General features: G+C 49.9%; 1 protein-coding gene across 1 annotated transcript in view; it reads left to right on the forward strand.

The window, feature by feature from the left end:
- LOC147689480 (uncharacterized) overlaps positions 1 to 25,386 on the forward strand; it is a 242,627-nt gene that overhangs the window by 130,473 nt on the left and 86,768 nt on the right. Inside the window, exons 4-5 of the mRNA XM_086939929.1 lie at positions 5,379 to 5,645; positions 20,202 to 20,318. Coding sequence (XP_086796055.1) covers positions 5,379 to 5,645; positions 20,202 to 20,318 — 384 coding nt within the window. The remainder of the gene's footprint in view (positions 1 to 5,378; positions 5,646 to 20,201; positions 20,319 to 25,386) is intronic.

Here is a 25,386-nt window from a genome sequence, read left to right on the forward strand (position 1 = left end):
CCGTCTTGATGGGCTCCATGTCCTCTTCCGCCTTGATGGGCTCCATGTCCTTTTCCGCCTTGGCGGGCTCCATGTCCTCTTCCGTCTTGATGGGCTCCATGTCCTCTTCCGCCTTGATGGGCTGCATGTCCTCTTCCGCCTTGGCGGACTCCATGTCCTCTTCCGTCTTGATGGGCTCCATGTCCTCTTCCGTCTTGATGGGCTCCATGTCCTCTTCCGTCTTGATGGGCTCCATGTCCTCTTCCGCCTTGATGGGCTGCATGTCCTCTTCCGCCTTGGCGGGCTCCATGTCCTCTTCCGCCTTGATGGGCTCCATGTCCTCTTCCGCCTTGGCGGGCTCCATGTCCTCTTCCGCCTTGGCGGGCTCCATGTCCTCTTCCGCCTTGATGGGCTCCATGTCCTCTTCCGCCTTGGCAGGCTCCATGTCCTCTTCCGCCTTGGCGGGCTCAATGTCCTCTTCCGCCTTGGCGGGCTCCATGTCCTCGTCCGCCTTGATGGGCTCCATGTCCTCTTCCGCCTTGATGGGCTCCATGTCCTCTTCCGCCTTGACGGGCTCCATGTCCTCTTCCGCCTTGATGGGCTCCATGTCCTCTTTCGCCTTGATGGGCTCCATGTCCTCTTTCGCCTTGGCGGGCTCCATGTCCTCTTCCGCCTTGATGGGCTCCATGTCCTCTTCCGCCTTGGCGGGCTCAATGTCCTCTTTCGCCTTGATGGGCTCCATGTCCTCTTTCGCCTTGATGGGCTCCATGTCCTCTTCCGCCTTGGCGGGCTCCATTTCCTCTTCCGCCTTGGTGGGCTCCATGTCCTCTTCCGCCTTGGCGGGCTCCATGTCCTCTTCCACCTTGATGGGCTCCATGTCCTCTTTTGCCTTGGCGGGCTCCATGTCCTCTTCCGCCTTGGCGGGCTCCATGTCCTCTTCCGCCTTGGCGGGCTCCATGTCCTCTTCCGCCTTGATGGGCTCCATGTCCTCTTTCGCCTTGATGGGCTCCATGTCCTCTTCCGCCTTGATGGGCTCCATGTCCTCTTTCGCCTTGATGGGCTCCATGTCCTCTTTCCGCCTTGATGGGCTCCATGTCCTCTTCCGCCTTGGCGGGCTCCATGTCCTCTTCCGCCTTGGCGGGCTCCATGTCCTCTTCCGCCTTGGCGGGCTCCATGTCCTCTTCCGCCTTGGCGGGCTCCATGTTCTCTTCCGCCTTGGCGGGCTCCATGTTCTCTTCCGCCTTGGCGGGCTCCATGTTCTCTTCCACCTTGGCGGGCTCCATGTCCTATTCCGCCTTGATGGGCTCCATGTCCTCTTTTGCCTTGGCGGGCTCCATGTCCTCTTCCGCCTTGGCGGGCTCCATGTCCTCTTCCGCCTTGGCGGGCTCCATCTCCTCTTCCGCCTTGGCGGGCTCCATCTCCTCTTCCGCCTTGATGGGCTCCATGTCCTCTTCCGCCTTGATGGGCTCCATGTCCTCTTCCGTCTTGATGGGCTCCATGTCCTCTTCCGCCTTGATGGGCTCTATGTCCTCTTCCGCCTTGGCGGGCTCCATGTCCTCTTCCGCCTTGATGGGCTCCATGTCCTCTTCCGCCTTGATGGGCTCCATGTCCTCTTCCACCTTGATGGGCTCCATGTCCTCTTTCGCCTTGGCGGGCTCCATGTCCTCTTCCGCCTTGGCGGGCTCCATGTCCTCTTCCGCCTTGGCGGGCTCCATGTCCTCTTCCGCCTTGGCGGGCTCCATGTCCTCTTCCGCCTTGGCGGGCTCCATGTTCTCTTCCGCCTTGGCGGGCTCCATGTTCTCTTCCGCCTTGGTGGGCTCCATGTCCTCTTCCGCCTTGGCGGGCTCCATGTCCTCTTCCGCCTTGGCGGGCTCCATGTCCTCTTCCGCCTTGGCGGGCTCCATGTTCTCTTCCGCCTTGGCGGGCTCCATGTCCTCTTCCGCCTTGGTGGGCTCCATGTCCTCTTCCGCCTTGGCGGGCTCCATGTCCTCTTCCGCCTTGGCGGGCTCCATGTCCTCTTCCGCCTTGGCGGGCTCCATGTCCTCTTCCGCCTTGATGGGCTCCATGTCCTCTTTCGCCTTGATGGGCTCCATGTCCTCTTCCGCCTTGATGGGCTCCATGTCCTCTTTCGCCTTGATGGGCTCCATGTCCTCTTTCGCCTTGATGGGCTCCATGTCCTCTTCCGCCTTGGCGGGCTCCATGTCCTCTTCCGCCTTGGCGGGCTCCATGTCCTCTTCCGCCTTGGCGGGCTCCATGTCCTCTTCCGCCTTGGCGGGCTCCATGTTCTCTTCCGCCTTGGCGGGCTCCATGTTCTCTTCCGCCTTGGCGGGCTCCATGTTCTCTTCCACCTTGGCGGGCTCCATGTCCTATTCCGCCTTGATGGGCTCCATGTCCTCTTTTGCCTTGGCGGGCTCCATGTCCTATTCCGCCTTGATGGGCTCCATGTCCTCTTTTGCCTTGGCGGGCTCCATGTCCTCTTTCGCCTTGGCGGGCTCCATCTCCTCTTCCGCCTTGGCGGGCTCCATCTCCTCTTCCGCCTTGGCGGGCTCCATCTCCTCTTCCGCCTTGATGGGCTCCATCTCCTCTTCCGCCTTGGCGGGCTCCATGTCCTCTTCCGCCTTGGCGGGCTCCATGTCCTCTTCCGCCTTGATGGGCTCCATGTCCTCTTCCGCCTTGGCGGGCTCCATGTCCTCGTCCGCCTTGATGGGCTCCATGTCCTCTTCCGCCTTGATGGGCTCCATGTCCTCTTCCGCCTTGATGGGCTCCATGTCCTCTTTCGCCTTGGCGGGCTCCATGTCCTCTTCCGCCTTGGCGGGCTCCATGTCCTCTTCCGCCTTGATGGGCTCCATGTCCTCTTTCGCCTTGATGGGCTCCATGTCCTCTTTCGCCTTGATGGGCTCCATGTCCTCTTCCGCCTTGGCGGGCTCCATGTCCTCTTCCGCCTTGGCGGGCTCCATGTCCTCTTCCGCCTTGGCGGGCTCCATGTCCTCTTCCGCCTTGGCGGGCTCCATGTCCTCTTCCGCCTTGGCGGGCTCCATTTCCTCTTCCGCCTTGGCGGGCTCCATGTCCTCTTCCGCCTTGGCGGGCTCCATGTCCTCTTCCGCCTTGGCGGGCTCCATGTCCTCTTCCGCCTTGATGGGCTCCATGTCCTCTTTCGCCTTGATGGGCTCCATGTCCTCTTTCGCCTTGGCGGGCTCCATGTCCTCTTCCGCCTTGGCGGGCTCCATGTCCTCTTCCGCCTTGGCGGGCTCCATGTCCTCTTCCGCCTTGATGGGCTCCATGTCCTCTTCCGCCTTGGCGGGCTCCATGTCCTCTTCCGCCTTGATGGGCTCCATGTCCTCTTCCGCCTTGATGGGCTCCATGTCCTCTTCCGCCTTGATGGGCTCCATGTCCTCTTTCGCCTTGGCGGGCTCCATGTCCTCTTTCGCCTTGGCGGGCTCCATGTCCTCTTCCGCCTTGGCGGGCTCCATGTCCTCTTTCGCCTTGATGGGCTCCATGTCCTCTTTCGCCTTGGCGGGCTCCATGTCCTCTTCCGCCTTGGCGGGCTCCATGTCCTCTTCCGCCTTGGCGGGCTCCATGTCCTCTTCCACCTTGATGGGCTCCATGTCCTCTTCCGCCTTGATGGGCTCCATGTCCTCTTCCGCCTTGGCGGGCTCCATGTCCTCTTCCGCCTTGGCGGGCTCCATGTCCTCTTCCACCTTGATGGGCTCCATGTCCTCTTTTGCCTTGGCGGGCTCCATGTCCTCTTTCGCCTTGGCGGGCTCCATGTCCTCTTCCGCCTTGGCGGGCTCCATCTCCTCTTCCGCCTTGGCGGGCTCCATCTCCTCTTCCGCCTTGATGGGCTCCATGACCTCTTTCGCCTTGATGGGCTCCATGTCCTCTTTCACCTTGATGGGCTCCATGTCCTCTTTCGCCTTAATGGGCTCCATGTCCTCTTCCTCCTTGGCGGGCTCCATGTCCTCTTCCGCCTTGATGGGCTCCATGTCCTCTTCCGCCTTGGCGGGCTCCATGTCCTCTTCCGCCTTGGCGGGCTCCATGTCCTCTTTCGCCTTGATGGGCTCCATGTCCTCTTTCGCCTTGATGGGCTCCATGTCCTCTTCCTCCTTGGCGGGCTCCATGTCCTCTTCCGCCTTGATGGGCTCCATGTCCTCTTCCGCCTTGATGGGCTCCATGTCCTATTCCGCCTTGATGGGCTCCATGTCCTCTTCCGCCTTGGCGGGCTCCATGTCCTCTTCCGCCTTGGCGGGCTCCATGTCCTCTTTCGCCTTAATGGGCTCCATGTCCTCTTCCTCCTTGGCGGGCTCCATGTCCTCTTCCGCCTTGATGGGCTCCATGTCCTCTTCCGCCTTGGCGGGCTCCATGTCCTCTTCCGCCTTGATGGGCTCCATGTCCTCTTCCGCCTTGGCGGGCTCCATGTCCTCTTGCGCCTTGGCGGGCTCCATGTCCTCTTTCGCCTTAATGGGCTCCATGTCCTCTTCCTCCTTGGCGGGCTCCATGTCCTCTTCCGCCTTGATGGGCTCCATGTCCTCTTCCTCCTTGGCGGGCTCCATGTCCTCTTCCGCCTTGATGGGCTCCATGTCCTCTTCCGCCTTGATGGGCTCCATGTCCTCTTACGCCTTGATGGGCTCCATGTCCTCTTCCGCCTTGATGGGCTCCATGTCCTCTTTCGCCTTGATGGGCTCCGTGTCCTCTTCCTCCTTGGCGGGCTCCATGTCCTCCTCCGCCTTGGCGGGCTCCATGTCCTCTTCCGCCTTGATGGGCTCCATGTCCTCTTCCGCCTTGATGGGCTCCATGTCCTCTTCCGCCTTGGCGGGCTCCATGTCCTCTTCCGCCTTGGCGGGCTCCATGTCCTCTTTCGCCTTAATGGGCTCCATGTCCTCTTCCTCCTTGGCGGGCTCCATGTCCTCTTCCGCCTTGGCGGGCTCCATGTCCTCTTCCGCCTTGGCGGGCTCCATGTCCTCTTCCGCCTTGGCGGGCTCCATGTCCTCTTTCGCCTTAATGGGCTCCATGTCCTCTTCCTCCTTGGCGGGCTCCATGTCCTCTTCCGCCTTGGCGGGCTCCATGTCCTCTTCCTCCTTGATGGGCTCCATGTCCTCTTCCGCCTTGGCGGGCTCCATGTCCTCTGCCGCCTTGGCAGATGCTTTCTAGCGACAAACTATGAAATGTTGTACTAGGTTCTATGCCCCAATGGAGATGGTACCATCTGCTGAAGTTTCTTAAGGTATGCAGTGCTCTGTAGGCAGCTGCAGTATGTGTTTCTGTGTGGCCCACTGTCTCCAAAGGAGTGGATGCTTTGGTAATCCAAGCAACTGATATCCTGTCTTACATATGTACCTGATTGTGTATAGCAACGTGGTGGTGTGTTGGTACTAACATGTTCAATGATTTCTGATTTTCAGGGCCTCTGCCACGTCCAGAGATTCAAGGGAATACCAGTCTGGCTGGTTCTCCTGCTGAGATCACCTGTGAGGTGCCGGTGGGCGATGTGGACTCCATTGAGTGGAAAAAGGATGGCGGCCCCCTTCCTCCTGACGCGTGCTACCAGATCAAGAACCACAGTGTGCTGTACATCTCAAAACTGGACCCTTCCCACTGCACGTACTACACCTGCAATGTCAGCAATCGCTTCTACTGGAACGAGTCCTCCTATAACCTCACCTTTGAAGGTACAGTACATGACACCAGAATGGAGTATATTTGATGGTCTGATCCAAGGTCAGGGCCAGTACTGTGCTGGGGTTTTCAGTAACCAAACTGCTGAACCCTGTACATAGAAACACAGGTAGCCTTGTAGTATTTCCAGGTCTTCATTATTGGTTCCATGTCCAAGTAGCAACAACCATATCTCCAGCCAGCTCTGGTCAAGTACCAGCCCCCACCAGGAGCAGCCTCCCTGCTGCTCAGCCGATCTCTGTCCCTGCTGAACCCTGTACATAGAAACACAGGAAGCCTTGTAGTATTTCCAGGTCTTCTTTATTGGTACCATGTCCAAGTAGCAACAACCATATCTCCAGCCAGCTCTGGTCAAGTACCAGTCCCACCAGGAGCAGCCTCCCTGCTGCTCAGCCCATCTCTGTCCACCATTCATCCAAACAGGCACCCCGGCATTCCACGCATCAGTCACACCAACATTCCGTTACCATCTCTCACTCTGGCTGAGCAGCCAGGAGGACCTAGGCTAGTTTACATGTAAATGTAATACTGAGGATACAACATCAACCTTAATAAATTGGGTGTTGAAGTCCATGCTTCATCAGAGGCCATAAAATGCTGGCATTTCTGGAACCCATCTTCAGCACAAATGCAGGGCTTGACGGACACCAGGAACAGTACTATATGACTGACAGGTGGGCCTCATTGGGGCATCGGTGGTATGTGGCACTGGGCACAGCTCCTCTTTGCTCATCTTTAAAAAACGCATCCTTTGAATCTCCATTGAGGAGAAAGGTGGACGTAGAAGCTTCTAGAAGGAATGGCACGATTGGAGTAATTTCAATCCAAAGAGGAAATCCCGAATCAGTGATACCGAATGAGCTGTGGGTTCCCTCTGTCACCCAGGGCTCTTGCTAGTCCAAAAAGGCCAGGCATCCCAAGACCATCTTCTGCCTACAGGTGGTACTAACTTCATTGGGACAAATGTACATAAAGCATAATACAATAATATTTAATAAAATTATAAATCACAGTGTTACATAGAGCACTCAAACTACAGGTCCAGATTCCTGTCTGATGTCCTTCCATTGCTCGCACAAAGTAGGAAATGTGCTGCATGGCGGTGGTGGTAGCGGCACGAAGACTTTGGCTACTAACTTGCCTCAGGAGGCCAGTCAGCTGGCCCTTGGCGTCTCTTGGCTTGACTGAGCTCTGGAGGACGCTCCCCTTGAGCAGAACATGGCAGACACAGTTCCTCTCTTTGCTAGCGACCAGGTGCAGTCTTTGATAGGGAGTCTCTCTTGGCTGGTCCCTTGTTGCTGCAGGGCAGTCCTTATCCGGTCCCTCTTTCAGGTTGGTTGAGGTCTGGGTGTCAGGGGTGCCTGCCCTCTTTATGCTGGGTGAAAGCCAATTGGATGAACGACAATTGCACTCCTATTTATACTGGATAATTCAAAATTCGTAAGTTGGTGAACCCTCCTGGGAGTGAGGGTGAATGAATCAATGAAACATGCGCTGTCCCTCGTGAGGGCGCATCTCCAAGTTGCAATCCAAGAAGTGAAATGTCTCAAAGCGTAATGAGGTTTTCATGAATTCTTTTAATTCTTTTCATATCTTGATACTAGTTTCATAGTATATATATCCTGTTTTATGATTCTGTTGTCATTTCTGCCCAATGTATTTCGGGCTTAACCTTTCGTCAGGGGACTTTTTCTGAAAACATAAGTTTATAACATACAATCGGGTACAGGAAAAAATCACTCTGTTTTATCACTACAATTGGTCAATGATGTGCCAAAAACGCATGGAAGAATGCCCCCATGGTAGGTTGCGGTTGGAATCTAATGGGCTACCAGGTTCCCTCCCACCTGGTGACCACTTCCCATGGAGCATGGCATCTGTCTATCCCTGGATGCACCACTCCGCCCACTCCTAAGATGTTGAGACCCCTCTCTCATCCGGACTCCCGGCTTAGCGCTTCCTGGGGTCCCCCTTTTTCCTGGTTTTCTGGGCTTGTTTGGCCTGGCCAGGGTTTTTTTATCCGGTTGGTGGTGCTCAACTGGGTGAGTCTCCGTCTGCTTCAACGGTAGTTGGCTTGGACCCTGCTGCTCTTGATCCTTGTTTTGACTCTTGGGGCGCGGGTTTTGTGTCCTGCCCCTGCTTTCTCTTTCCCTTGCTGGTTTTTGTTTCTGGCGGTGCTGTGGGGTTTCCTGGCGGGCCCTGCACTTCTGATGTGGGTGTTTCCTAGTTTCTTTCCCCTGGTTTTGGGGTCCGGGTCCTGTTGGCTCTGGTGGCTCCCTGGGAATCTTGTCGTGGCTCGGACTCTTCTTCGCCCTGCCCTTCTATTCTTCACGGCTTTGGTGTGTTGCTGCCGCGCTCCTATGGCTGTCTGTTTGGCCGCCTGGGTGCTCTCTTCGGCGGCTCGCTCCCTTCTGGTGTTTCCACTGGGCCGGTTTGCTTGGTCCCTGTGCGGGGTGTTTCCGTCCCTGGCCGGTTGGCTGCTTTCTGCCTCTTCTTCTCCCTTCTGGCCATGGGCGGGCCTGTGGGTTTTCGTTTTTTTCGCCTTTGCCCGGTTGGTTCTCCTCCGGGTCTCTTCGGTGTCGTTTCCGGCTCCTTCTTGGGTTCGTTTTCCCTGGTGCCTGCCTGGGTCCTCTCCTTGGAGTTGCGGTCCCTTCCGGGGGTCCTTTGTGTGGCGGGGGTTTGTTCCCCTTCTCTTTCTTTTCGGCTCCTTTTTCCATTCTTCCGGCTCTTGCCTGTCTGTCGGATGGCTCTGGTGCCGCTTCCCAGTTTTTTCTGGTTCGGCTCTCTCGCGGGTTGTGGTCGCCCTTGTGGTATTGCTGTGTTGGGCGGACTGGTTGTCTCTTTCCACTGGTAATTTTTTTTGTTGGGTCGCTGTGGTGGGGATGCCCTCTGTTCGTTCGGTTCCTTTTTTGCTCCCCTCTCACTTTGTGCTGCCTGTTGGGCTGCCCTGGTGTGTTGATCGGGCCTACTCTTTCTGTTCTGGCCCTGGTTGCTGTTGCCTTTTTGGCTCTGTGCGGTCCTGTCCCGTGCCTTTCTCTGCCTTCCTTCGGTTGGGGCGGTTTTACTGGCGACTCTTGGTGTCTCTGGGGTCCGGTTTGTTTTTTAGGCCTTCCCGGTGTCTTCGGTCCCGGGTTGGTTCTCCAACTCGTGGTTGCCTCTCTCCTGGGTGGTCCTTCCGCTCGTACTGGTCTGTTGGGTTTGTCCTCTTCGTGGTCATCCCCTTCTGGTCTGTTAGTTTCTTGTGAGTTTCCATGAAGCCGCTTGGCTTTGGTATGTGCTCACTATGTAGGTCATGTGGCGAGGAAGACAAACGAGGAGGTAATGCCCCGGTTACTTACCGGTAATCTTCATTACTCCGAGTATAGTCTTCCTCGCCACATGAGTTCCCATCCCTCCCTCCCTGTCTGGCTATCGGCTTCATGTTTGTGCTTGGTTGTTTCAGGCTGATGGGTTGGGCCGGCCCGCCTCTTATAGAGGTCAGGTGGTAATGGGTCGGCCATCTTGGGAAGGGATGGGAGGCATGGGAGGCTGACTTTTTGCTTTGGAGGGTTCCAGTGTGGAGCTGAAGCTCACTATGTAAGTCATGTGGCGAGGAAGACTATATTCGGAGTAATGAAGATTACCGGTAAGTAACCGGGGCATCAATAATTACATCGCTGGAGCATAGGTCCACATATGCCTGCTCTGGACTAGGACCTCATGGATGCCAAACGTCTCTTGTATTCTACTCTACAACCAACAATTGGACTGGAACATGATTTAATGGAACACGTAGCACATACTTCATATGGCAACTAGTAAACCTTCATTGGGCGCAACAAGGCAATTTGAAACAAGTGGCTTGCGAGAGACTAATTCCTTACTGACCTACAGCGTTTCACTTATGAAACGTTTTTCGTGTTAATTTTATCAGTCTTTTTAAAAAAGTTCACGAGGATGAAACACGTGTCTGCTGCTGTGCATGTGTTTATTGCTGGAATAAAAAAAGGACCTTGCATACAATCGTCTGTGGAACTTCAATCGATGTTTGTATTAGAAATTATTGCTGATCAAGGAGACTATTTTTTGGGAATAAGAGTAACAGCACATAGTGTGCTTTGGTGCATTGTTGGAGTTTTTTGGTATTTCTAATGATTTCTCCGATACTTTGTGTTTTTATGTGTGTTTATTTGAAAAAATAGATCCTTACTTTCACTACAGTTATTATCCAAACGCCCACATTACTCTCTGGGAATGTTAGGTGTGTGGAAGGGCAGGAACACATTCGTATTTCAGGTTAATAGTACGCATTCGTACTTCATCATTCATTTGAGTTGCTCCCACTAAATGGCACAAATAGGGCAGAGACGTCTGGTTTTCAGTCTCTCCCAAGGCATTTCATAATTGAGCCCAAAACGATCTGTTTCTAACCTATGTACCAATCTCTGTTCAAAAATGAGCAAAGCGCTTGACAAGTCTGTGGGGCGTGCCCTTAGTTTTTCTAAGACATACCATTCCATTTCATCCTCTCCATCTTCTTTCTCAATGTAGTGTGCAGTACGTTTTGTGGCATCTCTTTTACATCTAATAGTGCTTCAGTGCTTAGTCACCCGAGCCAGCATTTTCCTAGTCATCATACCGATTAAACATGAGATTACATGGACATTTTATTAAATGCACAACATTTGTGGTGTTACACTTGGTCAGTTCTGCCAGTTCCCAGGGTGTCCTTACCCGGAAGACACGCCTGTGTGGTCGGTGTCCCAGCCAATCACTGCGCTGCCATTGGCTGAGGGGAAGGGAGGGGAGGAAGGCTGCCTGGGCTGCCTCCTGTGAGGAGCAGAGACGAGGCAGGACCGGTCCAATGAAGGTAAATTAACTTTTTTTAAATTTAGTTAACCCCCACCTCTCCCCCATCCCCTCCCCCCTCCCCTCCAATCTCCTCACTTCCCCAGTCCTCTCCCCCTCCTCTCCCTCCTCCCTCAATTTTTTGGCATGTACCCAGTCATTTGACACCTCCGAGCAGGGAGTCCAATAGTGCCTTTAAAACCTGACTGTAAATACTGGGGCTTTCAGTATGCCCTTGTGGAGCATGACAGAATCTAAAACTGCGGCCAGCTAGTGGGAATCCGAAAAGATGACGGCTATCTGGGTGTATTGGTATACTAAAGAAAGCATTCTTCAAATCAATAACCGAGAAGAATTGTGCAGTTGGCGGGATCATTGTTAGTATAGTGGTTATGTCAGATACTACAGGATATTGGGTGAGCCACTACTTTATTGACCTCCCTCAGGTCAATCACAAAACGGTAAACATCGGGATCAGTATCAGAAGAATCAGTAGGGGTCTTTTTACGTACAGGAAGAATGGGGCTGTTACACACATTCGATACGGTCTCCTCCACCACTCCTGACTGTATCAAATCCCATATAATCTGTAATAAGGCCCTTTCTCCTGCCTGGTAAATCTTGTATTGGGGTGTCCGGGGCAACCTGGCATCATGCTTAACCTTTTTAGAGACAGGTGGAATCTTTAGCAATCCAATATCAGTATCACCTGTAGCCCATAACGTGAGTGGCACCTCATGGAACTCCGGGGGAAGAGGATTGTCTTTCGCAAGGCATTGTTTGGTGACCTCAACTCGCGGACCCACAGTCATTTAAACACCATCTGGAGAACAATATATAGTTGCTTAATCTCTTTTCCAAGTCCAGACCCATTAAATTTTCCCCACAATGCGACGTCAATAAGAACGGTGAATCAACTGTAAATGGACCAAATGTCAGTAAAAGGGGCTTGGAGATGGGGCTAACAACCGTTACACCTGAAAACCCTACCAAAATGTTATTCTGGCCAGACAGAGCTGCCCCCGGGACCAGGGAACAGGAAACCGAGCTATTTATAGCCCATGTATCAGCTAAATATTTCTCGGTGGAACCTTGTAGATCCGCAATAATATACGGTCCACTCTGGTCTACAGGCACCGTAGCTGGTCCCTTGCTTTGTCCCTGGCAGTCCTAGCCATGTGAGAGTCCCGTCACTTCATCAATATCATAGTCATCATGATTGTACTGTCGCCCTCCTCGCTCATTGTCAAATAAGTGCAAACACAATCTTCGGAGAACAGATAATTCACACAATCATAAAAATAACCAAGGTAAAAACACTTGTTTCCCTCATTGAAATCAACCACCCGGAGACATCTGTTGTCTCTCACACATGCACTCTCTGCATCCGTGTCTTCATTTACGCCCCCGTACGTGGTCAGTACCTTTGCAACCTGCCCACACGCTCGGATCCTCCACAGACTGCCATTCAGATATAAGACACAGCCCGTCGGCTAGTGTCGTTCAGGCTCAGGACACAGTCCATAGACTAGTGTCGTTCAGGAGTAACTATGAAGATGTACGTGAAGGGAACTGAGGTGCACACCTAAATTATTACCTAACTGTATAATCTAAGATCTACTTCTTGTTGATTAACTACTGGTGCTACAGTGCTGCACTTGCTGTCATGCCAAGTGCTTATCAAACGCAATGAAATGCTAGCAAGAAGACTTGCTGGAACCGTGCACTGTTCGCTGGGTTTCAATAGAACCCTACTAGTTACTCAATGTTATAAATGAATGAATCAACAGATACTCAGAATTAGTTCATTCGTGAAACCAAATTATAAATGAAACCATGGATATTTGTCCATCATAATAAACCTAATAAACCTAAATATCAACAGTATTCAAATGGTTTACAATTTGTTTATCATAAACAATACATAGCAAAACATGATTATTTATTCTATGTAATTCTTTGTGAAAGCCCGATGCATTTCGGGACTATGTCGTCCCTTCCTCAGGGGCCAACCTATAAAGAAAAATGTTATTTTGCTTACTCAATGATGCATTTACAAATTATGAAGACAACTACATATATGAGTTACATTACTGATCAAACCTATTCATACTGCTGTCAATTATGACCCTGTGAATGGTAAGTTATTTTTTAAATGTAAAAGTGGAGTTAATAACACTCGGTGTTCACTCCACGTGAAAACCAGCTAAAAAAACGAATCATGCCACATAAATACCTCTAGTTAAAAATGCAACGCAATGTAATATGGCTTCAACAAGTGTCCCAAATCAAATAAATGGTAAACAAAATAAACACGTTGGAAATCTAAGGTAGGGATTCTTCCCATCACTAGTAGAGAAACCCCCCTCAGCGTGCAAATAAGGGCATTGCCTGTCGGCACCAAAAGATGTGATCCATTCAGTCTGCATCTGCCCGCATTCAAACCTATTGTAATCCGCTAACTCCAGAGGTACACAAATCTGTATTTGGGCCAATATTACCTGTCCAAACCGGAAGACACCGTGTGCCGAACTGCCAATTTATAAAATTTCTTACTACGTTTCAAGTACTTTTAAACAAAAGATGTAGTATGGTTGAGCCACAGTTGAATTCATTTGAAAATAGCATGTATGACCCATTAAGCCATTCATCACAATACACCCAGCTATCTGGCACAGAAACTGGAATCCTCTTGTGGTGTTAGATCCTTAAAAAGTGCTAACAGCCTTCTACTGAAACCACAAAGATTCAACAAGAAAAAAACGTATAACCGAACATTTTCAGGGATGACGCCCAGAATTTGGAATGCTCTACCCCCAGAAACCAGACTTCATCCATCTATTACATTTTTCAAAAAAGGAATTAGCTCCTCATGGCTAAATTCACCTGGGCAGGGCCTAGTAGCATTTGGCGACCCATGCATCCTCCACGTGGAACTATATAAAGTTTACTGCCCAGCCAGGTATCCTAGATATTGTATCTATTTTATGCTTGATATACAGTGAACGCGTTGTTATGTATCATATACCTAGGCTTTCCTGTTTTCAGTTTCCATTTTTGGTAAATTATGGTGGTTTTTTCCAGTTTTTTCAATACCTTCAAAAAACAGTGGTTATCGGTGGTTACACATTTTTGTGCCATTAAAAACAACAGAACCAGTGTTTTCCGGTGTTTATGGAATGTTCTACTTTTAATTATTGCATGCTTTCTGCACTGACAGTGCATGTGTATACATAGTGTATGTACAGGGTATATGAGGTCCAAATAAATGTTTACAAATCAAACTTTTTGTAGTACACCATGCAATACTACTTAGGTTCGTCTTTGGTCATGTGCGCTCGCTCTTTCCTTCCTATGTAAACGTTTATCTGTGAAAAGGCCCTCTCAACACTGGCACTTGAGACGGGCAATGCCAAAACATCCAGCACACAATTTGCTAACTCTGGCCTATGACAAAGCTTTCCATGCCAATACTGGCATACCTGAATATTTTGATTCTCAAGGACATGTTCTGCAACATATGCACATCACACATCACTATCAATATGAGACCAAAGATCATGTTTTCCTGTAAAAACCTAAGCATGAAGTAGACTGTACTTTTTTCACTGTCTATCAAAATTAGGGAGGAGGAATATGTGTCCAGTCGTTTCCCCATATAAGATGTACACTATCAAGAATTAGACTAGGACACTTGTAACTACGTTACATGGAGTGGTATAGAGAACCCTCATAAACGCTATGATTTATCGTGAGTGCGGTATGTTTTGATTCTCCGCCCCTCATAGACGTTTGGCATTCGTCATTGGGTAATCTATTCGTGCAACATGCCTGCCTCAAGCCTGAGGACCACTCTGGAGCAGCGTAGCAGTGTCCAGAGATAAGTTTCGCTGTTACCACTTAGTTGAGGGTAGAATTATATTAAGAAGCAAGTCACCACCTGTGTTACCATTTTATTCAAAAGAAGGGTGTGATTTGTGGTTAAAAATTGTGGGGGATACTATCGGATCGAGTTACTAGATCTTGGTATATCACTTAAAACATACAGTCGACATGTTTCAGCTCCGTATTACCCAGCCGGGTCTGTGGAGCTTTCGTCAGGACAAAACAAGGATAAAATTATACTTACACTACTTGTGTAGTATATAGGTGGATTGTATTCTACCCACCGTGTTATGTAAACAAGGATTGATTTTCCTTAATGGTCGCAAAGTCAGGTCTCCTCGGGGTTATTTAAACAGGCCGCATTGTGGAGAGTCTCCGACGTCTTGTGCTGGCGCTGCCCCCGGGGGCCAATGGCAGGCATGTTGCACGAATAGATTACCCAATGACGAATGCCAAACGTCTATGAGGGGCGGAGAATCAAAACATACCGCACTCACGATAAATCATAGCGTTTATGAGGGTTCTCTATACCACTCCATGTAATGTAGTTACAAGTGTCCTAGTCTAATTCTTGATAGTGTACTTTTTTCACATCACTATCAATATGTGACCAAAGATCATCACATTTCTTGCCTTTGGCGTCATCACCAAGCAAAAATTCTGTAAACGGTCGCCACATGGATAATATGGCATTCACAACCTCTAGGTCTGAGAATCCGCCGGCTAAATGACAGTTAGGATGACTCTTTCTTTGATGCCACACAAAGCACACAATGAGACATATTTGCATTTAAATTCCTGGGCATAACAAAACAGTGCCCTGGAATGGACTACAACATCAATAGCATTCTTCTTTAACTCTGAAGATTGTAAAGATGCTTTCAGCATACCATCAAGCAAGTGACAAGGATCTCTTACAGGGAAGCACTTCAGCTCAGGTATCGATTTTGACAGACCTCATATAACTTTTTCATATACATAGCTGAATTACTGCAAATACAAATAATATCACTCCAATCTTAATTGAACTTGGGTGGAACTTTTTTCAGAAGCATTCCAAGTTGCACTGCGTTTCATGTTTACCAACGTCTGGTGTCATGTTTTCACCACGATCTCAGATGCTTGGTGACACAATTCATTTCACATATACCTGTCACTACATCTTGCATTGAATGCTTAAACCAAGGGTGTTTGGCAATCAATACTGACTCACTAGAAAAGGGGGCTGATGTATCAAAGGACTCTCTGTCTTCTCTGTAAATGTGATTGTACATATTGGGAAAGATTCTTATGAAACCAGCCATTTTACCTATCGGTGAAATCAAATGTAGCAAAAATATCAAATATGATTTTTATATTTCCTGATTATCTACAGTTTATAAAATAACTAAATAAGACCTAATACATGCTTCTAAACACAGCATCTTTAGACCAAAGACCACAAAACTGAAAAAAGCAGAAGGAAGAAGAGACAATATGTTAGTGACATCCCTAAACAATAAAACTCAAGCAGAATTATGTTAGCTTAGTCTTTCTTGCTGCTGCCTTGTATAATAAAGTTACACTGTATTGGCCCCTTTCAGGAAGAAATAAAAATAACTTTCACTCATCTTTTCCTTTCTTTGATGGCACTTAGTTTGTGGTAGCGAAGGTGTTTTTTCAGTGATTATATGTTTACACAGGTGATGGCTATTTTCCTTTTGGTGGGGTTTTATAAGTTATTATAGGTTTAAACCGAAAACCAGATAGCCTACATATACCATGTAACAATGATTGGCTGACTACACTACCATTGTCTTTCAGCAAACTTTATGCTATTTACATTGTTTTTATGTAACTAAGACTCTACCTTGTAAAGCGTTCTGACACCCGCTAGGGTCTAGTTTGCGCTGTACAAAACTCAAAATAAATAAAATAAATTAACATCTTGGTACAGTATGTATTACCTTTATGATCCTACTTGTTAGCTTGGTTCTGTTTTCAATTCTACAAAACACTCTATATCTCTATTTTTATTCTTTTAATTGTGTATGCAATGGTATTTATGAAGTCAGTACTTATTGCGATTGATTTAATTAACTGATGCGAAAAAAGTTATTGCACTGTGCAGGTGTTGTGTCTGCGTGTTATTATACTGCGCAGGTTTTCTGCCCTCAAGTGTTTGTGCTGCGTAAGTGTTGCCCCAGCTAGTTATAGCACTGTGCAGAAGTCATGCATACTGGTTATTTCACTGTTCAGGTGTCGCTCCCGCTAGTTATTACACTGTGTAGGTCTCACGACTGCTTATTCTTGCGCTTCGCAGGTGTTGCACCCCCTAATTATTCCACTGTCCCACTTTCGTACCAACTGGTTATTGTGCTGCGCTGGTGTCGCACAAAGTGGCTATTGTGCTGTGCTGGTGTCGCACAAACTGGTAATTGTGCTGCGCTGGTGTCGCACAAACTGGTAATTGTGCTGCGCTGCTGATGCACCCACTGGTTATTGTGCTGCGCTGGTGTCACACCAACTGGTTTTTGGTCTGCGCCGGTGTTGCATGAACTGGTTATTGTGCTGCCCAGGTGTTGTGTCCACTGGTTGTTGTTTTGCGCACGTGTCACACCTGTGGGTTATTTCGCTGCACAGGTGTTGCAGCTGCTGGTTATTGCGCTGCGCAGGTGTCACACCTGCTGGTTATTGCGCTGCGCGGGTGTCACACCTGCTGGTTATTGCGCTGCGCGGGTGTCACACCTGCTGGTTATTGCGCTGAACAGGTGTCACACCTGCTAGCTATTGCTCTGTGCAGGTGTTGTGCCCAATAGTTATTGCTCTGCTCAGGTGTCATATCTGCTAGTTAGTACGCTGCACAAGTGTCATGTCCAATAGTTTTTGCGCTGTGAAGGTGTCTCATCTAATGGTTAATGCGCTGTGCAGAGGTTGCCCCTATGGGTTATTGTTCTGTGCAGGTGTCGCACCTGCTGGGTATTGTTCTGTGCAGGTGTCGCACCTGCTGGGTATTGCTCTGTACAGGTGTCGCACCTGCTGGGTATTGCTCTGTACAGGTGTCGCACCTGCTGGGTATTGCTCTGCGCAGGTGTCGCACCTGCTGGGTATTGCTCTGCGCAGGTGTCGCACCTGCTGGGTATTGTTCTGCGCAGGTGTCGCACCTGCTGGGTATTGCTCTGCGCAGGTGTCGCACCTGCTGGTTATTGCGCTGCGCAGGTGTCGCACCTGCTGGCTATTGCGCTGCACAGGTGTCGCACCTACGGGTTATTGTGCCGTGCAGGTGTTGCACCTGCAGGTTATTGTGCCGCGTGGGTGTCGCACCTGCAGGTTATTGTGCCACGCAGGTTTCGCACCTGCAGGTTATTGCGCTGCGCAGGTGTCGCACCTGCGGGTTATTGCGCTGCGCAGGTGTCGCAGGTGCGGGTTATTGCGCTGCGCAGGTGTCGCACCTTTGTGTTATTGCACTGCTCAGGTGTCGCACCTTCGGGTTATTGCTCTGCTCAGGTGTCGCACCTGCTGGTTTTGCGTTGCTCGTGTTGCACCTGCTGTTTTTTTTTCTTTGCTCGTGTCCCACCTGTGGGTTTTTGCGCAGCGCAGGTGTCACACATGCAGGTTTTTGCACAGTGCAGGTGTCACACCTGCGGGTTATTGCGCTTAGCAGGTGTCGCACCTGCTGGGTGCTGCTCTGGTCAGGTGTTGCACGCACCTGTGGGTTATTGCTCTGGTCAGGTGTCGCACCTGCTGACTATTGCGAAGCGCAGGTGTCGCACCTGCTGGTTATTGCGAAGCGCAGGTGTCGCAGATGCTGGTTATTGTGAAGCGCAGGTGTGCAGATGCTGGTTATTGCGAAGTGCATGTGTCTCACCTGCTGGTTATTGCAAAGCGCATGTGTCTCACCTGCTGGTTATTGCGAAGCGCATGTGTCTCACCTGCTGGTTATTGCGAAGCTCAGGTGTCGCACCAGTGAGTTATTGCGCAGCGCAGGTGTCGCACCTGCTGGTTATTGCGCTGTGCTGGTGTCGCACCTGTTGGTTATTTGTGTATGCAATGGTATTTATGAAGTCAGTACTTATTGCGATTGATTTAATTAACTGATGCGAAAAAAGTTATTGCACTGTGCAGGTGTTGTGTCTGCATGTTATTATACTGCGCAGGTTTTCTGCCCTCAAGTGTTTGTGCTGCGTAAGTGTTGCCCCAGCTAGTTATTGCACTGTGCAGAAGTCATGCCTACTGGTTATTTCACTGTTCAGGTGTCGCTCCCGCTAGTTATTACACTGCGTAGGTCTCACGACTGCTTATTCTTGCGCTTCGCAGGTTTGGCACCCCCTAATTATTCCACTGTCCCACTTTCGTACCAACTGGTTATTGTGCTGCGCTGGTGTCGCACAAAGTGGCTATTGTGCTGTGCTGGTGTCGCACAAACTGGTAATTGTGCTGCGCTGGTGTCGCACAAACTGGTAATTGTGCTGCGCTGCTGATGCACCCACTGGTTATTGTGCTGCGCTGGTGTCACACCAACTGGTTTTTGGTCTGCGCCGGTGTTGCATGAACTGGTTATTGTGCTGCCCAGGTGTTGTGTCCACTGGTTGTTGCTTTGCGCACGTGTCACACCTGTGGGTTATTTCGCTGCACAGGTGTCGCACCTACGGGTTATTGTGCCGTGCAGGTGTCGCACCTGCAGGTTATTGTGCCGCGTGGGTGTCGCACCTGCAGGTTATACTGCCGCGCAGGTGTCGCACCTGCGGGTTATTGCACTGCGCAGGTGTCGCACCTGCGGGTTATTGTGCTGCGCAGGTGTCGCACCTGCGGGTTATTGTGCTGCGCAGGTGTCGCACCTTCGGGTTATTGCACTGCTCAGGTGTCGCACCTTCGGGTTATTGCTCTGCTCAGGTGTCGCACCTGCTAGTTATTGCTTTGCGCAGGTGTCGCACCTGCTGGTTTTGCGTTGCTCGTGTTGCACCTGCTGTTTTTTTTTCTTTGCTCGTGTCCCACCTGTGGGTTTTTGCGCTGCGCAGGTGTCACACATGCAGGTTTTTGCACAGTGCAGGTGTCACACCGGCGGGTTATTGCGCTTAGCAGGTGTCGCACCTGCTGGGTGCTGCTCTGGTCAGGTGTCGCACGCACCTGTGGGTTATTGCTCTGGTCAGGTGTCGCACCTGCTGACTATTGCGAAGCGCAGGTGTCGCACCTGCTGGTTATTGCGAAGCGCAGGTGTCGCAGATGCTGGTTATTGTGAAGCGCAGGTGTCGCAGATGCTGGTTATTGCGAAACGCAGGTGTCGCACCTGCTGGTTATTGCGAAGTGCATGTGTCTCACTTGCTGGTTATTGCAAAGCGCATGTGTCTCACCTGCTGGTTATTGCGAAGCGCATGTGTCTCACCTGCTGGGTATTGCGAAGCTCAGGTGTCGCACCTGTGAGTTATTGCGCAGTGCAGGTGTCGCACCTGCTGGTTATTGTGCTGTGCTGGTGTCGCACCTGTTGGTTATTGTGCTTTGCCGGTGTGCAGTTGTCGCGCCTGCAAGTTTTTGCATTGCGCAGGTGTCGCACCTGCTGGTTATTGCTCTGGTCAGTTGTCGCACCTGCTGATTATTGCTAAGGCAGGTGTTGCAGCTGCTGGTTATTGCAAAGTGCAGTTGTCTCACCTGCTGGTTGTTGCTCTGAGCAGGTGTCGCACCTGCTGGTTGTTGCTCTGCACAGGTGTCGCACCTGCTGGTTATTGTTGTGCGCAGGTGTCGCACCTGCTGGTTAATGTGCTGCACAGGTGTGATGCCTCATTCTGCAAAACATGTGCAGTGTGCTGCTCCGTGAGTGAGTGCCTGAGTCTTGATACTTTTTTCTTCTCCCCCTGCTGCAGGTGCCCCCCCCGCTCTGCTCGCTGCACGGGGCCTCTCAGTCGCTGCCCTGGTCGCCGCCCTCGGCTGCCTCCTGCTCCTCGTCATCCAGTTCTTTCAGCCAAAGGAGACAGTCTTAAGTAAGTTTTCTGTGTTCGTGAATATTACCTGTGGGGCGTTATGTTCACAGTGCCAAGGTGGGGGGGAGGTGCACAGAGGTAAACGCACTCTGTGGGTTGGTGCAGGTGAGGGTCGGACACAGAGGGGTGATTACTACTCCAAGGTGCGCTGTTGGGCACCCCATAAAATGTATCTGGTATGTAAGAGCTTCATTTATTCATTCATTCATTATCAGCATCTTGTATTTATAAAGCTTGTGAGACTGGTACAAAAAAATAGGCCTGGGCACAAAATAAGAGTGGGCCCTTGTTGGACTTGGCCCTTCTGGCAGGTTCACCCCTGGACTTTTTGCCATTTAATGTTACATCAGTATAATGATTTCTGGTCTTTGCGCACTTTAGCACTATGGCGCAGTGTAAAGTGCGTGCGCTCTGAGTGCGTGTGTGAGATTGGCCTGCCCTCCCATCGGAATGCATGGGGAATGTGTGTGTCCATGGTAATTCCTGATGCGTGGAGAGTACAAGGTTGAGTTTGGTATGTGCGGACTTGTGTGATTAAATGCTGCGCAATGATTTGTGCGGCGTTCATGTGTCTAGTGTGGAAGTGCCACTTCTGGAAGTTGGCCTGTGTAGTGGACAGTTTATTTTTTTTTTGCAGAGTTTTATATAGCGCGAACTTGACCCGAATCTGGCATCCGAGCGCTTTACATAGCATTAGTTACGTTATATGAGGACACATATTCATTAGGTCTCATCCTACGCAATGCGCATGCGTTGCATAGGAGGGGACCTCATGTAATCAAATAGCTTTTCTCCCCAAAAACGTGCACGCTTTGCATTGCTTTCTTTTGCAACGCGTGCACTTTTGGCGATCTGCTATCGGGAGCGAGCAGCTGGCACATGGCAGCAATTATCGTGGCACCAGCAGCTCCCTCCCGCGAGTGAATCGCGCAGGCCCCCTCCTCTCTCCCCTCCCCCTGCTGTGAGGCACGCACGCTGGTTTAGTTTGCTTTAAGCATGGGTGTCTTCCGGTACAATGCATTTCTGTGCAGTCCAGCTGACAAAAGTGAACATCTCCAATTGGCTTATCAAAAAGCAAGCGAGTGCGGAGTTATGTTGGCATAAATCACTATGCTAAAATAAAACATGCTCGCCTTCTGCTTGCCAGTCCGGCACGTTTATCTCTGGGTATATTTAGCATGCTTGGACTGCTTGCTCTTTTGTGATGACTCAGAAGACGGCTTGATTCTCGGAGCTGCCTCTTTAATCTTTTGTATGATTTACCTGATATTTCTTTATATGGCTCGGCTAGGCTCGCGCTTTGACTCTTAGGCTCGGGCCTGCACCTTGCCCTGGGTCGTGCACGCCTCTGCGCGGAATGAGGTTTTCTGTTCAAACATACATTGAGTAGTTGCACAGACGGTGAGGCAAATTAAAAACCTGCACCACTCTAATAAGCACACAGTTGGTGATTTACATGGAAAAAATTTACGTGTATTTCTTTTTTCGAGAATTTAGAACTTCACCAGTAACCTGCAAAACTTCACACCTTTTTTTATCAATATAGCAGCATTGGTTTCATAGTGGACCTGCACTCCTCAAATTACCATCTAAAATAACCTTTTGGCATCCAGCCTCACCTGGGGGTACCCAGTTGTATCCCCCTCTGCCCACACTTTCACTGAAGAGCTCTTCTTTCAATCTTTTTAGAGACAGAGTTCGCCGCCTCAGACGAACGCGCCGCCATTGCGACTGCCTGCGAAAGAGGAAAAGTCCTGCGGGATACGAGCCTTGAATCAATTTATAAGCAGCGGCGCGAGGCAGCGAAAGGGAGTTAAATCACACCTTAGGACTGGAAGATTAAATGAATGAATGGGTGTCTTATAATGCGCATAACTTAACCCCAAGGGGCATCAAGGCGCAGATAACAGACAAATGGACACAACAAAGCAGAAAGGAGATATAATAATAGTTAATAAGCCAGGGAAAACAGCCATGTCTTCAAAAGTTTACGAAAAATCATCATGAGGGTTGGCTGGACAGTTCAGGCGGGAGCGCTTTCCACAGTTTGGGAGCAGAGAAGGAAAACGCTCTTCCTCCCCATCTCACCTTATTGAATCTAGGGACGGTGAGCAGGTTTTTTGTGGACAAGCAAAGGGATCTGCTGGGGATATAGGGGCTAACTAGAGATTTAATCCCTTCGGAACCTGAATCAAATACCGCCCTGTGGGCCAGACAGAGGAGTTTAAAAGAGATCATGGCCTGGATTGGCAGCCAGTGGAGATCTTTTCTCGCCCTGGTAGCCGATGAGCGCCTAGGCAGGTTGAGGACCAGCCTAGCGGCGGCGTTCTGAACCACCTGGAGGCGCTGAATCAATTTCTTGTTAATACCACCATAAAGCGCATTACAGTAGTCGAGCCTGGAAGATACCAGGGCGACCGTTGACTGTGTGCCTTAGGGGACAGATAAGGGGCAATCTTTTTTAGTCTCCGAATGACAGTACAGCACTTGGCCACTGTTTTGTTGACCTGAAGGTCAAATGAGAGGGCCTGATTAATTATTACGCCCAGATTCCTGGCTGCTTGTGCCGGTTGGGACAATCCCTTAGTGAGACAGGCCACCAATCTTCATTCCACAATTCATGACTCCCTCCAAATACCAAGACTTCAGTCTTCTCTCCGTTAAGCTTAAGATGGTTACGTATCATCCATAATGATACCGCTTCCATGCACGCTCTAAATTTAGGGGCAGAGTCTTGTGTCGGTCAGGAGGTGGAGACGATGATCTGAGTATCATCGGCATAGGAGAGTACCTGATACCCAAAGGATCTTACAATTTTAACGAGAGGGGTCACATAGATGTTGAATATTATAGGGCTCAGAGCCGAGCCCTGTGGGACCCCACATTGCACCACCTGGGAGGGAGACAAAAATGTGCCCAATTTTACTCTCTGCTGTCTCTGATGCAGAAAAGAGGAAAGGAGATTCAAAGCGCTGCCCTCGACCCCTATCGCCCTCAACCTGTCGACCAGGATTAAAGGGGACAGGGTGTCGAAAGCTGCCGTTAGATCCAACAACACCAACAGCGTGGTTTGACCTCTGTCAACCTCTGATCTGATGTTTACAATCACCGTGAGGGCAGTCTCTGTACTATGGGCCGCACGGAACCCATGTTGGGAGACATCTAACAGATTCTCACTCTCCAGATATGAGGTCAGGTGACGATTGAGGTGGGCTTCAAGTATTTTGGCCGGGGCAGGAAGTAAAGTAATAGGCCGAAAATTTTTCAGGACATCGGGATTCAAGGAGGCCTGTTACATTTTCCTTTCCATGTTTTCTCACTGCACCTTTAAATCCTTCTTGTTTTTCTTTAAGTTTTCTTTAGGACACTACTGTCTTCTAGGCTTCAGGTCAGTTGCACTGTTCCTGTTGGCCAAGAAGCACTATCTGTTGCTGTGCTGCATATTAAACCTACTTCAACCTCAAGCTATTCCTGTGGATTACTTAACAAAATTTGGCGACGAGGGTGACCTTCTTCTTATTGAGGACTGCAGCACAGATGTGGAGTCATTTATCAAATTTCGTTTAAGTGGGAAAGCTTCGAATTTAAAGACTGTATTTTTTAATATCGATATAAAGGATTTGCTGAGCATCATTTTGAAGAAGAAGAAATTCCTGTTTTAAAGACTCCTACCAACATGAAATTATTGATTTGATACTAAATCAAGGTAATTCTGAAGTGTTTACCTTTGAATTTGTGACTCTGGCGGGTGGATCGTGAACAACACGCGAGACCCAACAGGAGACCGACGCTTCTATTTACAGACGTCATCGCTGGAAGAACGCTCCTCCGTTTCTTCATTCAGCCGTCACGAAAGACAACAGCGCGGAAAGTCACGAAAGGGAACAGCGCGAAGATCACGTTAGCGCGTCCTGTGCGTGATGACGCAATCGCGTAACGTTCTATAGCGTGGCAGCCATTTTAGCTTGTTTATTTCGGTTGTCATAGCAACGTTTCACCGCGGATCGGTGATTTCGTTTTTCAAAGCGTTTGAGGCATTTCCGAAACGAAGAAAAAGGAAATAAACCAAAGTAGGCATTTTTCCTTCGTTTTCATTACTTTTACATCATTTGGAGAATTAAAAACTGAAGAACTATTTGACTTGAAGTACTTTCAGGCTACATTTCTGGCATTTATTTTAAACATTAAGAAGTTTAGCAGAGGTTTAACCACTGCGGTTTTCCAGGCTACGGGAAAAATCCCTTTGGTAATGGCCATATTCATGATCTCCAGTAAGGAAGGAAGGACAGCCTCTCTTATTTATTTTGAGAATTTATAAAGTGCAGCTATCACCACTTGCAGGCATCCTGGCGCTGACAGAATCAGAGGAGAATGAAAGTGGAACGAAAAGAGGGGAGGGGAGCAGGCTAGCAGGGAAATAGCCAAGATTTAATCTTTCTTCTGAACGGAAGGAGTTCATTGATATGCCTAATCTCGATGGGGAGGGTGTTCCATAGACTGGCGGCAGCCACCTCGAAGGATCTACCTCCGGCTCTGACCTTCCTAAATCTGGGAATGACTACCAGTTTGGCATCAAATGATCGAAGCTGTCTGGTAGGAATGTACCAGGCAAACCTAGATTGTAAGTGGGCTGGGCCGGCACCATGGAGGGCCCTAAAAACTATACAAAGGGCCTTAAATTGAATCCTTTGTCTTACAGGAAGCCAATGTAGTTTTGCCAGGGCGGAAGGTCCGTGAGATCTTCTCGGCAGCCCCAAGGCCAATCTTGCAGCCGCAGATTGGACCCTTTGGAGCCTGTCCAGCAGAAACTCAGGGGACCCGAGCAGGAGGGCATTGCAATAGTCCAACCTGCTAAAGAAGGTACATCTAACCACTTGGGCTCGGGCCTGGGTGGGAAGGAGGGGCAAAACTTTCCTTAATGAGCGAAGGATGGCAAAGCAGCAGGCCGACGTTTTTTGAACATGGGTCTCCATGCTGAGCCTGTGGTTTAACTGCATGCCTTAAGAGTTTTTAAAGGGCAAGGGTCTAAGGGGGAACAGGACTTAGTAGCGTCAAGGAGACGGTTAAG

This window comes from Lissotriton vulgaris, chromosome 10, assembly GCF_964263255.1.
Source record: "Lissotriton vulgaris chromosome 10, aLisVul1.2, whole genome shotgun sequence".
Taxonomy (NCBI): domain Eukaryota; kingdom Metazoa; phylum Chordata; class Amphibia; order Caudata; family Salamandridae; genus Lissotriton; species Lissotriton vulgaris.